The following is a 12,561-nucleotide window of genomic DNA, read 5'->3' as shown; positions in this document are numbered from 1 at the left end:
GCCCAAGGCGTTCCCAGGCCAGCTGAGAGACATAGTCCCTCCAGCGTGTCCTGGGCCGTCCCCTGGGCCTCCTCCCGGTGGGACATGCCTGGAACGCCTCCCGGGGAAGGCGTCCAGGAGGCATTCGGTATAGATGCCCGAGCCACCTCAACTGGCTCCTCTCGATGTGGAGGAGCAGCGGCTCTACTCTGAGCTCCTCCCAATTTCATTTTGCTTTTTTTAAAGGCTTGAAAGTTATCAAAATATTGTTTGAGGAGGGTTATTTTGATAATGTGATTGGGAGTTCAAATGCCAAATTTGAGAGAGGAACCATTCTAATATTTCAATCCACCACATAATCCTGCCAGGAGGATGGAGGATTTGGAACCAACTTGTTGCCACTGGGCACACTGAAAATAGTTACTTAAGTATTTAACTCAAAATAGACAAATTTAGGGTAGCATGCAATGCAGAACAGACATTTATCACAAATGCAGCTTTAGAGACTGTCCAGGTCAATTACACAAATCCCAATAAAATACTGTTAAGTTTTTTTTTTTGTAATGTGCCAACATGTTGAAAAGTTAAATGACTTTAAATATTTTAGTAGGACAGTGTATAATTTTTGTCTTCGTTTTTTACCCTTGTTTGTGAGTCAGCATGCTTCCGTTTGCTGCTGGTACGCCTTTAATTCCCCACTGAGGGACAATAAAGGACATTTCTATTCTATTCTCATATAACATTGCAATTTTGGATAGGCTGATCGCTGCAGTCACTGTATGGGACACTTTTTACTGAACACAATTCATGTCGTTCCACACCGCAGACTAACAGTCAGATGTGGTGCCAATAAAAAGAGATCCTGCCCAGGCAGAGAGCTCATTGGGGCTGCTGATGTGTCTGACTGAGTGCCAGCTTTAGTTTTTATTCCTCATTAGTTCTCAGAAGCTGATTGATTGAGCAAACTGCTTCCTCTCCATCATAAATCAACATGCTCTCTGGCGGCGAGCATACGCCGCAGCAAAACATGAACCTACCAGGGGGCAAATCTAGGGGCTTAGGTAATGGTTTAATCAGTCACTGACAGGAAGTACACTGATATTGTGATTACTAATTTCCACATGGCCGCGCTGCAAGAGTGTGGGAGAGCTGGAATTTTCCTCTATAATAAAAGTTCTCAGCTCCACCATATTATTTTCTTCTAAAGCAACCATTTTTGTCTAATGTGACTGTTTTTATGCATTTGCTTTTAGGCTGCAGCAGTAATTTGAATTCCTATGAAGTGCAGAGAGGACAGAGGGGGAAAGAAGCACTCAGTTGATTTCAGATCATCTTCCTTATTATCAGTTTGGGAGTGCAGAGAACTTGCAGCACAAACCAGGTATCTCTGAATGAAACTCTTGGGAGAAACTGAGCAGTGGGGCTTGTGCGTGTATATAAATATATATCTATATCTATATATCTATATCTATATCTATATCTATATCTATATCTAAATCTATATCTATATCTATATCTATATCTATATATATATATATATCTATATCTATATCTATATCTATATATATATATATATATACATACATATGTATATATATATATATCTACAGGGGTTGGACAATGAAACTGAAACACCTGGTTTTAGACCACAATAATTTATTAGTATGGTGTAGGGCCTCCTTTTGCAGCCAATACAGCATCAATTCGTCTTGGGAATGACATATACAAGTCCTGCACAGTGGTCAGAGGGCTTTTAAACCATTCTTCTTGCAGGATAGTGGCCAGGTCACTACGTGATACTGGTGGAGGAAAACGTTTCCTGACTCGCTCCTCCAAAACACCCCAAAGTGGCTCAATAATATTTAGATCTGGTGACTTTGCAGGCCATGGGAGATGTTCAACTTCACTTTCATGCTCATCAAACCAATCTTTCACCAATCGTGCTGTGTGTATTGGTGCATTGTCATCCTGATAAACGGCACCACCTTAAGGTTACAATGTTTGAACCATTGGATGCACATGGTCCTCAAGAATGGTTCAGTAGTCCTTGGCAGTGACGCACCCATCTAGCACAAGTATTGGGCCAAGGGAATGCCATGATATGGCAGCCCAAACCATCACTGATCCACCCCCATGCTTCACTCTGGGCATGCAACAGTCTGGGTGGTACGCTTCTTTGGGGCTTCTCCACACCGTAACTCTCCCGGATGTCGGGAAAACAGTAAAGGTGGACTCATCAGAGAACAATACATGTTTCACATTGTCCACAGCCCAAGATTTGCGCTCCTTGCACCATTGAAACCTATGTTAAGCATTGGCATGAGTGACCAAAGGTTTGGCTATAGCAGCCCGGCCGTGTAAATTGACCCTGTGGAGCTCCTGACGGACAGTTCTAGTGGAAACAGGAGAGTTGAGGTGGACATTTAATTCTGCCGTGATTTGGGCAGCAGTGGTTTTATGTTTTTTGGATACAATCCGGGTTATCACCCGAACATCCCTTTCAGACAGCTTCCTCTTGCGTCCACAGTTAATCCTGTTGGATGTGGTTCATCCTTCTTGGTGGTATGCTGACATTACCATGGATACCGTGGCTCTTGATACATCACAAAGACTTGCTGTCTTGGTCACAGATGCGCCAGCAAGACGTGCACCAACAATTTGTCCTCTTTTGAACTCTGGTATGTCACCCATAATGTTGTGTGCATTTCAATATTTTGAGCAAAACTGTGCTCTTACCCTGGTAATTGAACCTTCACACTCTGCTCTTACTGGTGCAATGTGCAATCAATGAAGACTGGCTACCAGGCTGGTCCAGTTTAGCCATGAAACCTCCCACACTAAAATGACAGGTGTTTCAGTTTCATTGTCCAACCCCTGTATATATTTATATATAGATATAGGATGAGAGGTAAAGATATTGAGGTTGATGTTGAAACATCTAACATCTGCTAATAATTGCTGCTCTATATTTCAGACAGTCTGTTTGATGTCTTGTCCTGTTGAGAGAGAGATAGTGACTCGTTGTTTCTCACATACTTAAATGGTCAGAAGGAGGAGAAAACAGACTTCGACTCTAATTTCAGAATCTCTGTGTTGCTTATACCACCACCCCCAGGCAGGGAGTATACATTTTGTGCATTTTTGTCTGCAATAATATCGTCCTTTCTGCCGTACCCACCCATAACCCAGTGTGCAGGTTGCACTCTGTGATATCATGGAGGGAAAATCAATTCAATTTCTCAAAGCACTCTGGGAAGTCCGAGTCCATACACCATCTGGATGCCGCTCTGTTCTCGTTTGTGTTCGGTTCCCTGGGAGCCGGCCACTGTAGCTATCAAATATTTGGCAAGCAGCTTTATTATGAGGCATGAATGCATAGAAACGGTTACCATCATCCATAACCCTTGGCAAGAAATACGTGAATGAAACTCATCTTTTTTATTAATGATGCAAAAAGGTTGGGTTTTTTTCTACCACTTAATGTGTTTTCTGCTGTTCTAAAACAGCTTGAAATGAGGCTGGAAAAATCTGTCTTTAGACAAAATGACTTAAGAGTTTGGCAATAAGACGCATCACATACACAAAATGTGGTACATTTTAAAGGGCACAGTCATCCTCTGAGTCAACATAAAAAATGGCTTCGCAACTTCCAAAATTGAAATATCACCACACATTTCATTGGTACCAAAATATCAACATTTTTACAAGTAAACGTGCTTGACCTATTTTCTAAATCAAACCTCTTCTACATAAAATTATTTTTCTTTTGTCCTGATTATTTCCACAATACTATTTGAAGGTATAAAAACACAATTCCATATAAGATTCAGTTGTACTGTAGAAATGTGTAAAAAGCTCTTAAAATTTATATTTTATTGGAGAAATATAATCCCACACTGACAACTTTAGAAAAATCCAACCTTTATTTAGAGTACATTTATTTAGAGTGGGGGGGAGGCCCGATTTAAGAAATAATTGTTTTCACCAAAATCTCTGGTGGTAAAGTTATTGCAGTCTTATGAATTTCTTTAAAATACATATACTCAATTATATGCTTTAAACTTCTCATTTGTAATCCATGACGTCTTGTATGCTTGAGATATAAATATGCATGTAAAGTACAGTTGAGGTTCTGTGGTGCTTTGGGTCTGTTTTTTTATTTTAAAAGAGCCTGGAACCTTGTTGGAATGGAATCTACCACTCAGGTGGACCCTACCAGAAAACCAAAAGTCAGTAGTCAGTGGATCTTTCAGCAGCATATTGATCTAAAGCATGTGACAAAATCAATGTAGGAATGCGTAAAAAGAGACAAAATTAATCTTTTTTATGGTCATCTCAGTTTAAGGAACTAAATACTAAAGGAAACCTGTGGGTGTTAGTTGAAGAGAGCATAATAAAGGATCCTGGACTCTGAAGGATCTAGAGACGTTCTGCAAAGAGGAATTGGCAGAGATCCTGCTTCTTGTATGCTCCTGTGATGTGAAGTGTTTCAGAAAGAGAACCAAGTACTGCTCTACTGTACAAATTATTAACAGCTGGGATGCCAATAATTGTGCCTACAGTGACTGTCTTTAAAACAGTTATTTCTTTAGAAAAATATTTCCTCATTCAATTAATTTACTCAATTTAAAAATTGGTCATTTTGCATTTTTCAGGGTGAGATTTGCTACTGCAATAAAACCTTTATTTTTTACCAGGAGTGACACTGGTTATTTATCAACCCTGAGCCCAAAGTTCATCCTGGCTGGCCCACGCACAAAAGGTGAAGTGTAGTGACTTGTGTTTTAGCTGCACACTACCTAGTTCTCCTTTGCAAACATACTGAGCAGAGTATTCAAAATATACCTTTCCTTTACTGTGAATATCAGTGCAGACTGACAAATAATTAAGTTCTTTAGGGGGAAACAGATTTGTTAAATCATCAAAATAATGGCCATGGCTTTAAATTCAGTTTCCCAAGCTGTGAAAAAATAGACTGTGATTTATTTTTAATTGATGTGCAAATTGTGGCTACATAGCTTCCTGGGGTTGCAGCTGACATGAAATCACAGACATTAGTCAACAACACGGTGGAGATGAGCTTCAAGGACTTCATACTGATTATTTAAAAATGACTTTATTAGAAATCCAGTTTGATACCAATCACATCCCTATGTATAAGTAAACACGTTATCATTGTGTTTAAATGCATTACATGCAGTCATGTAGATTATCATCTTGTGCTAATAATGTTAGCGTGATCACTTTGCACAAAAACTAGCAAATCCTGTGGTTCTTTGGATTTGAACTGGAACACGCTGAAGTTGGATGTGCTGCCAAAGCCAGATTGGACTTTAAATTTTGTTTGAGTTTCAGAGGAAACATGTTATGTGGATGTTGTTGCAACACAGGATATGATCAGCAAAAGCCAGACCGAATTTGAAAATGCATAATAGCCCCTTTCTTGTCACTCACACTTTAATACAACATATCGGCTTCATGAAACTGTTAGATGTAATGTAATGAAAAGAAAACGCCATGTTTTGCATTCAAAGTTGTAAAAGGACATCTATCAATCAATTCATTAAGTGGGGAATATTTAATGTGTAAACATCTTTTATTTCAATGCTTTCAAATATATAAATCTTTGTCCTTCATGATGTAAATTTGTCTTTGAATATGATTACCCCTATCTCACACAGAGCTCACATAAGGTTGAAATGCCTGTGCTGCCTTCCCCCCTGGTCCTTGGTATGTTATCTGTTTGTTGAAAGTCACAGTCTAACCCATATAACCTGTATGAAAAGGAGATAAGCAGGGAGTATTATCACTTTCTCTTGTTACCCTGTCCCTGGATTGAAGGGTACTTCAAAAGGCAGCCAGTCTGCCTGTAGCTCTGGAGGAAAACGAGAGGATGACATGCGCCCAGGTTGTCTTTGAATAGCAGGTGTACCTTTTCCCTTTGTTCTGGGCCTGAATGATGAATGATGGCAAAAGCACAGAATCAAAGTTTTTTTTTTTCCTGCTGTCAGCTGCTGAACAGCAGAGACTAAAAGGAGAAACAAATTTCCATTTAAAATCAGTCTTTACTTATTGGAGTATGTGCACGCATAGACGTATTTGTGAAGGAATTTGTGAGTAAGAGTTGATGCTGATACGGCAAACCAATAACACAGTCCTAATTTGAAAAAAAAAGAAGCTTTTCTTTAAGCATTCTCTGTTGTCCTCTTGCTGGCCAGTGATGGCAAGCGAGATCGATAAACATCAGGGCGATTCTGTGAAAATCATATAGCCTTCTGTTGAAACTGCATTGCCCATGACCGGTCCATGAAAGGCTGTGAGTTCAAGCGTTGCAGGGCTATTGGGGACAGTGGAGTGACAGAGGATGCGTGCAAAGCTGGGACATGGGAGAGGAGAGGGATGGGCTGATGGGAAAAAAATATTGAAGGAAACAGGGAAGAGATGGGGAATGGGGTAAAGTGAAGAGGATGAGGATAGGAAGGAGTGTGTGCAGAGGAATGTTGGTGAATTGAAGTAGATGAGCTAGAAGTGGAGGCTACATGGGGTGCCATGGAGAGAGCTGTACGTAAAATTATATGGTGAAGATTGGAGACTGGGGGGGAAAGTGGAAGTGGGTTGAGGTTAGGAACTCCCAGAGCCACAGGCTGTGTATAGCTACCCTCTGAGAGTGGGATACTGACATGGAACGGGTGTTGGACGTGTCTTTGCAACAAATCTGGATGAATCAACTGTGGCTCCATCGAGCTGTGCAGGGGTGCAGGTTTGTGTTGTTCCTGTAAAATCAAACTACTATCTGGCTGTGTGCTGTGTGTATAGCTTGTCTGTGTGTGAATATCTGGACTTTCTTGCATCTTTTCCAGGACTTTCTGCATGTGCTCTCTCGCCTGCTCCTGCAGGACACGATATTTGTCCATCTCTTCTGCCGAAAAGCTGATTGGTGCAGTTGTCTCTACAACTGCCTGTTTATCATCTGTCCTGGTCTGCGCCAGACAGAGATTTGGGATACTGCTGGGATTTGACTCAGCAGTATTCAGAGGACATTTTGGACTGCTACTCCTTGTACCAAGGGCCTCATGGAGCTTAGTTTCCTCCTCTCTCTTCTTTTCCAGACTCCTCTCCAGCAGATCCTTTTTTTCCCTTGCCTTTCTCTGGATTGCAGGACGTTTTCCAATGAGAGGTAAAATCAATGTCCTGGGTGTTGTCTTACTTGGGTGCAACTCTGGAGAAGCTGTGTCAGAGGTGCTTGTAGGATTGGAAACAGAGGGTTTGTGGTCTAAGTGTGAACTGGTCACCTTTATCAGTAAGGTATTTCTGTCACATTGGGGGTTTGACCCTTTTAGCTGTGAAGTTTGGGGGAACGACTGAGATACGGGAAGTGTGGTTGGAGTAAATGTGGCGCTGTAGTGTTTCCTTGCCTCCAGTGGGGTCTCTGCAGATGTTGCTGATGTTCTGTAGGAGCCAAGAGTCAGCCTATCTACAGTGACTCCTGAGCAGGTGCTACTTTTGCTCCACTCACAGCTAAGTTCGGACAAGCTGGTGTTGCTACAGGGGCTGCAGGAGCGTGAGCTATGGCATCTACTGCTCTGTTCGCCCATTCCACTCTCGCAGCTGGATGGCTGTCGCCTTGTCCACCACTCAGGGCTTGAGAGGTGTCTTAAACTTGACCACCTTGTGCCTGCACACCTCCATGTGCTGCCTGGGCTGTCTCTGCTGTCACAAATTATCTTGGTGCATGAAATGGACCTGTTTGTTTCCCTGTCTTCCCAGCTATCACTGCTGCCAAATGTCCACCTGTCAATGCTGCTCCTGTCCCAGTCTACATCTTCTGTCTTCTCATGTCTCCTGCTCCAGCAAGAAGGACTTGGGTTAAACCTTCCCACATGATCCCAATCAGCTACTTTATTTTTCGGGCTCCATCCAGTCTTCAACCTGCCCTCCTGACTGCCTCCAGCAGAGCCACTTCTCGTCCACTCCCATTGCTGGCGGTCTAAAGTTAGGCCTCTGTCTCTGCAGCCTGAGCGCCCCCCTGATTTCCTCCTCTCACCATGAATGAATTCTCTGTCCCTGTGGAGGAGTTTTCTCCTTTTCATCGGGCCGCTAGCACAGCTGTTGTCAGGGTAACAGAAGTCAATGAAACTCCTGGGGTTGCTATGGTGACCCCTTTCCCAAAACGGTGTTGAGTTGCATCCCGGCGAGGAGGAACGAAAGGAGAAGTGGGACCGCCAGGGAAAGGTGGCTGCATCTCCTCGCTCTCTCTCCTCTACTGTGTCTCCGAGCCCATTGCAGATGCTGTATGGTTCTGCCTGCTCACTGGCCGGCTCTGACTTGAATTCATCACTGCGTCTCCTCTGAGTCCTCCTCTTTCTGACAGAGACAGATACTGGTTTAGTCGCATATCTTCCCAGAAGACAGTCGCTGCCTGGGCCAGCAACTCCCCTCCCCTTTTCCTTTCTTTGCCTTCTTTTCTTCATCCATCTCTCTTCAGCATCTACTGCTCTGCAGACTGCTGAGACAACACTCCTTACTTTGCACTTTGCTAACTGCTGGTTGTTTGAAGACCTTTCTTTGTTAACCTTCTTCTTTTTCTTTGCTGGCTTGTGTTTCTTTGTGTTGCTCTTCCTCTGTCTCTGTTTGGGTGACACTTTTGGGGCACCCACATGTGGCTCTGGAGCTCTGGCACACTTGCACATTGTCTCACTCCCACATTCACACCTGGACGGACTGATGCACACCCCTTGTATACCAGGCTGGGTGACAGACTCTAATTTACAGCTCAGGGTTGTGATGGCTCTTTTCCTGATCCCTCTTGCACTCTCTAATCTGCCTCCCGGAGGATTCTGTGAGTTTGTGTCAGAGCTGTCACTCTGAGTGGGGTCAAATGGATGGGGGGCTGTCCCCTCACAATTTTCCTCACTTAGCATGCACCTTCCTTTGTCTGATCCTGTTTCTGTTGATGAAAGGTTTTTGTTTTCAAGGAGCAGATGTGCTTCTGTCTCTACATTGATATGTTGCTCATCTTTTCCCTGTCTGTGTGCTCCCATCTCATGTCTATCTCGTCCTTGCAAACAGGAATGAGCATCTGCAGTATGAACAGATGGCACAAACTGATTTAATTCACCTGAAAGAGCATTCAGCAGATTTTGTTGCGACACCCGCAGATCTTCATTGAGTTTTTCTGCAGGTTGAAGATTTGTGCAGAGCGGGTTGCAGCTGTAGGAGATGCGTGGTTGAGACTTGGTGAACTTAAGTAAACTGACAGGCCATCTCAGTTGGGTTGAACTGTCTTTGCCCTGCACATATAGAAAATCACCTTCTTCTCTCGGTCTCAGTTTTTCTTGGTGTCTTTCTGCAATTCTGTCTTTCTGTTTGGTGTCCATCTGAGATACTGCCAGTGCAGTTCCACATACGGTCATCGGGAGCTGTGACTGTAAGAGTAGGAAGTCCTGGCTCAGATTATCACTGGCTGGAGTAGAAATAGGGAAATGTTCCATCTGTTCCTCTTTTCTTGCGACCTCTCCAGGGATTGGCTGCATGTCCCTCAGCAAAACGCTGTCAGAGCTGGACTTGTCCTTTTCACTTTCATCTGCTTCCCCTAGTTCTCTGTTCAAATCTTCTATTATTGCCTTTACTCTTTCCTTCATCTGTTCCCTCTTTTCTCTCTCCTCCTCCTCCAGGTCGGAGAAGACCGAGGCAGAAGGCTCTAGCCTGGGCCCTCTCCGAGAGAAGCAGAAGGACACTCCGAGCCTGCCTCCCACCCTACCCTGTGCAGGGGGAGGCAATTGGGGGCAAAAGCTATAGCAAGACTGCGGATGCAGTGTCAGAGAGTCTGTATGAGACACTGAAGGGATCAGCGGAGACTCTTGTAGAGCTGTGGCTAAAGTTATTTGTGAAAGAGATTGGCATGAATCATCTGACTGGTGGCTGAAAGTCCTTGGTTCTGCGGAAGTGCTTTGCTGGGGGTGGTCACAGGCTATAGGACTATCCTCTGAGCCGCACTTTCTTTGATTTACATCCTTATCTTGTGTCTGACTAACAGCTCTAGTTGCACGTCTCAGTCCATAAGTACTTCTTGGAACTCTGAAACAAGATAGAAAATACACAAAAAGATTTTATTTCCACCTTCACTTTTAACTGTAATCAATGAATCTATAGAATTAAATTAATTTACCCAGCCTTAGTCAAAGTTCCTGTCACTGAATTCCAGAAGCATAAAGTTAAAGACGAAGAGCTCCTAAACATTTGATAACTTTTTCTTTGACGTCAGTGTTTTTATACAAACTTTGAGTGAAGAAAATGCAAAATAAAAAACACAATAGGATGCAAATGTCTGGGAGCTGCAGACTGAAAAAAAACATAAGGTAACCTTTTGTTTGTAATCATTGACTTAAGCAAATAGATGATGACCTCAAATTTTATAGGCACAACCCAAATCAAATAAAATCAAATCAAATCCAATAATATAAGATAAAATTGAATGACAACAGAAAACCATAAAAATATAAACATTTGAAGCCAGAAATATGCAATTGTAAAACCTCTAGAAGAATGACATAGTCCAGTTTATTTTTTTGTGGTTCTAAATCAAAATCAAGGTAATTAATGTCCAGAGTATAATTTCAAAAGGGAAACCAAAGCAAACCCTTGCAACTTCAGGATAGGGTTGACTAATGCCACTCTTACCAACTTGTTTATATTTATGGGACATATCCGAGATAATCAGCCTGCTTCACTCAAGCATAAGCAAACATAGGAATACAGTTATTTATTATATATGGAATAATTAGTAGGTAATTGGCTCAAAAAGCTCATGACATATTTAATTACATCCCCTTTTCAATAATTATATACAATTGTATTAAAAATAAAGCAGTGTGTTAAAAAGATTCCATGCATGCAAATCAACAGGGAACACTGCACTGTATTCCAAAGGGAGAAAATAGCTGTGTCTGCAGTTTTACATACATGTTCAAACTATTAATGTACACACCAAAAAACGTTTGAAGATTCAGCTTTCCTGTGAATTATTAATCTAATAATTAGCTGGTTCTAGGAACTCCTTTATATGTGTTGCATGGAGTCTACCTCTGGTCCTTGTAAACAGATATTCGAGCCCATGACGGTTGGACAAGATTCCAATATTCCGCTATATTTCTGGATTATGCTCTGGAAAATAGCAGGTCTGATATTAACCCAAGAGTTTCCTTCTGGGTTAATATCCGGGGACTGGGGTGACTAGTCCACAACATTGATCTTGTTGTTCTGGAACCAAGATTCTGCTTTGTGTTGTTGTCTTCCTTTCAAGGATTTTTACTAGTCAGCATAACACAACATGACCTATTCAAGTATGTTGATGTATTTAGCAGGATCCATGATCCCTCATATGTAATAAAATAGGCTTGACACCACAGTATGTGAAACATCCCCATAGCATAATGTCTGCCATGCTTTAGTTGTTGTCCTGGGTTGTTTTGTGACCTCCTGGATGAGTCATTGATTCTCTCTTCTCCTGGGAAGGTTCACAGCTGTTCCATGTTTTTTCCATTTATGGATAATGGCTCTCACTGTGGTTTGCTGCAGTCCCACAACCTTAGAAATTGGTTTTAAAACCTTTTCCAAACTGATAGATAACAATGATATTGTTTTTTTCTTGCTCTCGAATTTTTCTTCTGCTTTTTGGTCTACTTCGTGTTGTCAGACAGGTTCTATTTAAATGATTTATCAAGTCTACAGGTCTGCCAGTCATCAGGCCTGGTTTTGTCCTGTGTAATCCAACCAAAAAATGTGGTTATTTGCAGGTAATTCATATATTAACAGTTGATGTTTTAACTAATATTTTTTGCCATTTTAAAACTATGGCAGAAAGATGAAGAAGAAAATCTAAACATGCACAAGACTTAAAAGAAATTTCATCCTTCACTCAAGAACTCATCAGATCATCTTGTGTTGATTAAAGTTATTGACATAAATTTATAGTGTCTTTAGTTCTGCGACTATGTAGTTGCAGGATTTTTGAGGATTATTATAACTGCAGACCACTTTTATGTGTTATTGATAAAGGGAAGCTTTTCACTGTTACAGTATGTAATATTACTATAGCAAGGAAGCTGATATCGATGCACTTAGAAGAAAATAATCCCACATCAATAGCAGAAAGAAGAGTGAAAGAAAACCCATTTGTTTTGTCCTCATAGCGATGTTTTCCACATTTTGTCATCTGATTATAGAAGAGCATTTAATTGCAAAGCAAACAAGCACGATCAAGATTAATTATTAAGCAATGCACACTTTTCATCTTTTGTTTTCTTGTAAACCCGCAGGCATGTTTCATCTATTCACTTTGTTCACTCATATAATTAACTTTAGGTTTTCTACTTCTTGCTCTCTAAAAAACTACATCTCCACCTACAAATCATCCACTCTCCACATGTCAGCAAGAATGTGTCTTTATGTTATATTTACTTCACCTGTGGCCTATCTAGGCCAGCTGAGTGCTCTGAAATCTTTGCTTGCATCCATCAAGTCTAAGAAGCGTTGACTGGATGTGACGCACTCTAACCCCTGTGGACTCCTGCCACTGGTCTC

The 12,561-nt window shown here is 41.7% G+C and overlaps 1 protein-coding gene across 1 annotated transcript in view; it reads right to left on the bottom strand.

Annotated features, from left to right (window-relative positions):
• Window positions 1-3,398: 3,398 nt before the first annotated feature.
• The window catches only part of LOC124866077 (G patch domain-containing protein 8), a 73,004-nt gene continuing 63,841 nt past the window's right edge, over window positions 3,399-12,561 (bottom strand). The window contains 1 exon segment of the mRNA XM_047361728.1: window positions 3,399-10,056. Within this exon segment, the coding sequence (XP_047217684.1) occupies window positions 6,243-10,056 (3,814 nt within the window). The 3' untranslated portion in view covers window positions 3,399-6,242.

The sequence above is a fragment of the Girardinichthys multiradiatus genome, chromosome 3 (genome assembly GCF_021462225.1).
Source record: "Girardinichthys multiradiatus isolate DD_20200921_A chromosome 3, DD_fGirMul_XY1, whole genome shotgun sequence".
In the NCBI taxonomy this organism is placed as follows: Eukaryota; Metazoa; Chordata; class Actinopteri; order Cyprinodontiformes; family Goodeidae; genus Girardinichthys; species Girardinichthys multiradiatus.
Note: the sequence above shows the minus strand (reverse complement) of the source record. Positions and strands in the feature narration are given on the sequence as shown.